We start from the raw sequence: 3,890 nt of genomic DNA, 5'->3' as shown, positions 1-3,890 counted from the left end.
CCCCCCGCCTCGCTGCAGGGATCCGGAGTCAGGCTGCTCTGCGCAGGGCGGCCAGTAGAGGGCGCGAGAGGGAGGCTGGACGGAGGAGGGAGGCGCCTTCGTTCTCGCGCTACGTCACACGGTCGCCCCTAGGGGGGCATTTTGCCCCCGGGCGGGGGGCGGGAGAAGTTGGCTCCAGTCCCCTGCTTCTTTCAGCAATTCCAGAACCACCCTTGCTGACGTCCTCAGAGGCACCTGCGCCACAAGTGACATCTTCTCCCCTGACCCTCAGCTCCAGCTGGGGAGGGGGCCTCCTGCGGGCTCCAGGGCCCTGGTAACCCACGTCTCCCCTCACCCCCTGAGCCCGATGGGGTGGCAGCTGCAAGGGTCGCCTCTGCGTTACCTCAGCGGAAGCCCTGACCAGCCCTGTCTCTGAACACCTGGGTGGTCTCGTCCTGTCTCAGCGAGGCTGGGAACTGGCTCTGAGAAGCGGTGACAGTGGGCTGCTGCCCGCGGGCAGGCACGAGAGTGAGGGGTGCCTGGAGATACCCTGGCCAGGTCACCCGGAGGCCGGTGCAGCAACTCGCCAGAGACCCACACACAGACACATCTCACCTACGGGGATTTGGGGGCTTCCGGGGGCTGCACCCAAACTCCTTTTTCAAGTACAGCCGCCCCCAGAGCCCGGCTCTGTCCTGACCGGGGCGGCACCTGGAGACCTTCCTCAGGGATACCCATCTGGAGCCGTCCCTCCCCGGCCTCCTCCCATCGCCACCTGCTCAGTCCCTTTGCTCACGACCTTCCTACTTGTTGATTTGTTTTCCCCGCTCAGGTAAGCTGGGGAGGCGGCCCCCCCAGAGTGCCGCCCGCAGGGCCCGCCTGGCGGTAGGGGCGCACAGTACACAGCTGTCCGTGGTCGTATCCTTGCTGTCTGTCGCTGTCCTCGTTGGCAGCACGTCTCCTTCAAGGCCAGGAGGTGGCACTCGCGAATCCCCATCCCGGGAGGCCGCACGCGGCTCCTGGGTCTGTCCCGGAAAGGGGGGGGGGGACGTTTGCCCGGATCCTGTCCCCGGCGGCGGGGCGGCGGGATGGAGCCAGGTAGGGGCGTCACGGGGCGTCAGGCCAGCAGACGCTCAAGTTAACGAGCAGTCATCGTGCGGCCTGCGGCACTGGGGGAAGGGGGGACCCCACAGCGTTTAGAAGGTGGGGGAACGACCCCCGTGGCCAGAAGCGGGTGGAAAAGGAGCCGCCCCTACTCACCCCCGCGCTCTCATTCACCCCGGCCACCTCTCCCGCACCCCGAACTCACTTCGCTCCCATCCGCATCTCCCACCCCACAACCCCGGGGTCCTCGGCTGGCTCCATTCCTCAATCCAGGCCCCCAACTCACCCCAATTTACCCCGGCGCCTCCAATCCAGGAGAGCCGCGCGCGCTGCAGCCAATGGAGATCGCAGCAGCCCTAGCGACCCCGCGCGCTCCAACCGCGGCCCAGGAAGAGCCTGGCTGCGCAGACGGAGCCGGGGTCTCAGGGGCGCAGGGCCGCAAAACAGGGCTCCGAGAGGCCCCCGCCGGAGGACTGAGGAGCTTCCAGCCGGGGTCGCGAGAACTCTGCAGGACAGCGCGCACTCCCATCCCGCCCGGGAGCCGGGTCTCCGTGCCCCTCCCCCCGGCCTGCCCCAGGACCGTCGGGCCGCTGCCACCCGCGATCGGCTCAGCAGTTCACCCTCCAGGAGCTCCGGGAGGGCATCCGACTCCGCACCGACCACGCCCCTCTCCTCCCCTCCACCCCCTGCCCGGCCCCTCCAGCCTCGCCCCTGTCCTCCACCTCCTTCGCTCCCCCACTCGGCCCCGCCCTCCGCCGCTGCTCTCGCCCTCCTCCGGCGCCTCGCAGAGCCCCAGCATTGGCCCGACGCCTCCGCCCCCGGGGGAGCCCCAAGGGGCCCAAACAATGCCCCGGGAGGGTCCTCCCTGCGGCCGGGCTCTCGGGCAGACACGCGCCGTGTTTCCTACGACCAAGTGGTGCGCAAGGAAGTCCGGGGACGGCGGAGGGCTCAACCAGCCCCAGGTCCCCCGGGTGGGTGCCGGGGACGGGTCCCAGAGCCGCTCAGACTGGTTGCCCACGGACTGCAGGGGCTCCGGAGCCGGCGCTCTTGGTGCTCCAGGCTGGTGCCGCTCGGGCCGGTCGCCTGCGGGGCAGCCGCGCCTGGGTCCCGCGAGTGCGGTACTGTGCAGGGAAGCGGGGCGGGGGAGGGAGCCTCCGAGCGCGCAGCTCAGCCCCGGGGGCGAACTCCCGCCCTATAATTGCACCTCACAGAAGCAGGGGCCCCACGCGCCACGCCACACCATGCCACGCCGTCCGGAACACCCGGTGCGCGCCCACGCGAGGCAGGGGCAACCACGGAGCGCCCCGCCCAGCGCCGCCGGGACGTGGGTTGAGAGCGAGCTGAGGCCTCAACCCCGAAGTCCGGGCAGCGAATAGCACTCCAAGCCGTGACTGCGACCTTGCGTAGGGACCCGTAGCGCCAACCCCCTTCGCTAGCTGCACAAAACGAAAATAAGCCCTCGAGGGGTGCGGAGCGAGCGAACGCGGGGCTCTTGCACAGAACCGCGAGGGTCGCCTTCGCTCGCGACAGAGAAACCCTGGCGGCCAGGGCGATACAGGAAAATCGTTGCTAATGAACCTCCTCGGGCTGGAGAAAAGCTGACCGTGCCCGGCCGCGAAATGGTGGTCAGTTCACGCACACTCGGGTCACGGTTCCCAGAGAGAAAATAATAGTAATAGCCGCTGCCTGTTAGTTAATATTGACTGCAAGACGCGGTGAGCGCACGTGACGCCAGCCCCTAGGACATGGCGACAAAGCCCAGCATTTGCTCCACGCCAGGCGCTGGAGTCGACTGTGGTCTCATTTGAACCCTCACAGCAATTCTGCAGGGCGGGGGTTCTTCGTACACAGAGGAAGACACCAAAGGCCTCATAGGCCTGCAAGCCAATTTAAAGGCCGCGCTTCTGCCCGCTGCGCTTCGGGCGGCTCCCAAGTTAAGGCTCTGAATGGCACCCCCGCGCCCCCTGCTTTCGGTGCTCTAGGCCTGCGGGGGTGCCCGGCCTTCTCCTCGCCCGGGCCTGTGCTTCGTGGGAGAACGACCCTGGGCGAAGTCGTTGGGCCGGGCTGCAGCACAGGGCTCAGGTTACCTCCCGGCAACTGAGCTGCGACTCCGCTACCGGGAAACGCCCTATAGAGAGGCCCGGGCCGTTTCCGCCCCCCGACGCGGGCCGGGGGGGACGGAAAGACGCCCAGCGGCGCCCGCGAGGCGGCGTCACGCGTGTGGTATATATCCCGTGTGCGCGTGACCCCTCGCCCTCTCCCCCGCTACCTGGCTCCGCCACCGCGAAGACCCAGAGCGCTCGCCGTTTGATTATCAAACAGGAAGCGGATTCGCGCGGGCAAGGCTGGCTCTTTGCAGCTGGACTCCGAGGCGCGGCTTCCTCCCGCGCCTGGAGTCTGGGAGCCAGGGCTCAGGTCTCCCGCCTTTCTGGATCGGGCCCCTCGCGGCGGGTATTTCCCACCCGCGTTTGAGAGGACCCCCGGGACAACCGCGTGGCGGGCGCGGGCCAGGACCTCCGGCGGCGCACGCTGCTGTCTCCCCGCCCGCGCCGGGCGGATTCTCAAATCTGCATGATTTCGGGCCATAAAATATGTTCTCATGTTTTTTTCCTGATTTCCCATTAAAACCTTTGCCTAACTAAACTCCCATCCAGCGGGATTTATTTCGTCCCCCGGGAGATAAATCAGGGGGTAAATTTACAGCCCGGGAGGCACCTGCCGCGCTAATGGGCCCTTCATGGAGTACAGACCAGCGCGGAGCGCGCGCGCAGACGGGCCGGCCGCCGGCCAATGGCCGGGTCGCGGGC

The 3,890-nt window shown here is 67.9% G+C and overlaps 1 protein-coding gene across 1 annotated transcript in view; it reads left to right on the top strand.

Moving 5' to 3' along the window:
• Positions 1–3,329, top strand: part of CFAP46 (cilia and flagella associated protein 46) — a 115,371-nt gene extending 112,042 nt beyond the window's left edge. Inside the window, exons 66-73 of the mRNA XM_004374988.1 lie at positions 19–121; positions 359–507; positions 812–864; positions 933–1,077; positions 1,173–2,201; positions 2,295–2,407; positions 2,520–2,708; positions 3,066–3,329. Of these exons, the coding sequence (XP_004375045.1) occupies positions 19–121; positions 359–507; positions 812–864; positions 933–1,077; positions 1,173–2,201; positions 2,295–2,407; positions 2,520–2,708; positions 3,066–3,329 (2,045 nt within the window). The remainder of the gene's footprint in view (positions 1–18; positions 122–358; positions 508–811; positions 865–932; positions 1,078–1,172; positions 2,202–2,294; positions 2,408–2,519; positions 2,709–3,065) is intronic.
• The last annotated feature ends 561 nt before the right edge of the window (positions 3,330–3,890 follow it).

This window comes from Trichechus manatus, unplaced genomic scaffold (assembly GCF_000243295.1).
Source record: "Trichechus manatus latirostris isolate Lorelei unplaced genomic scaffold, TriManLat1.0 scaffold00031, whole genome shotgun sequence".
NCBI classification, from domain to species: domain Eukaryota; kingdom Metazoa; phylum Chordata; class Mammalia; order Sirenia; family Trichechidae; genus Trichechus; species Trichechus manatus.
This window is presented reverse-complemented; position numbering and strand designations above follow the sequence as displayed.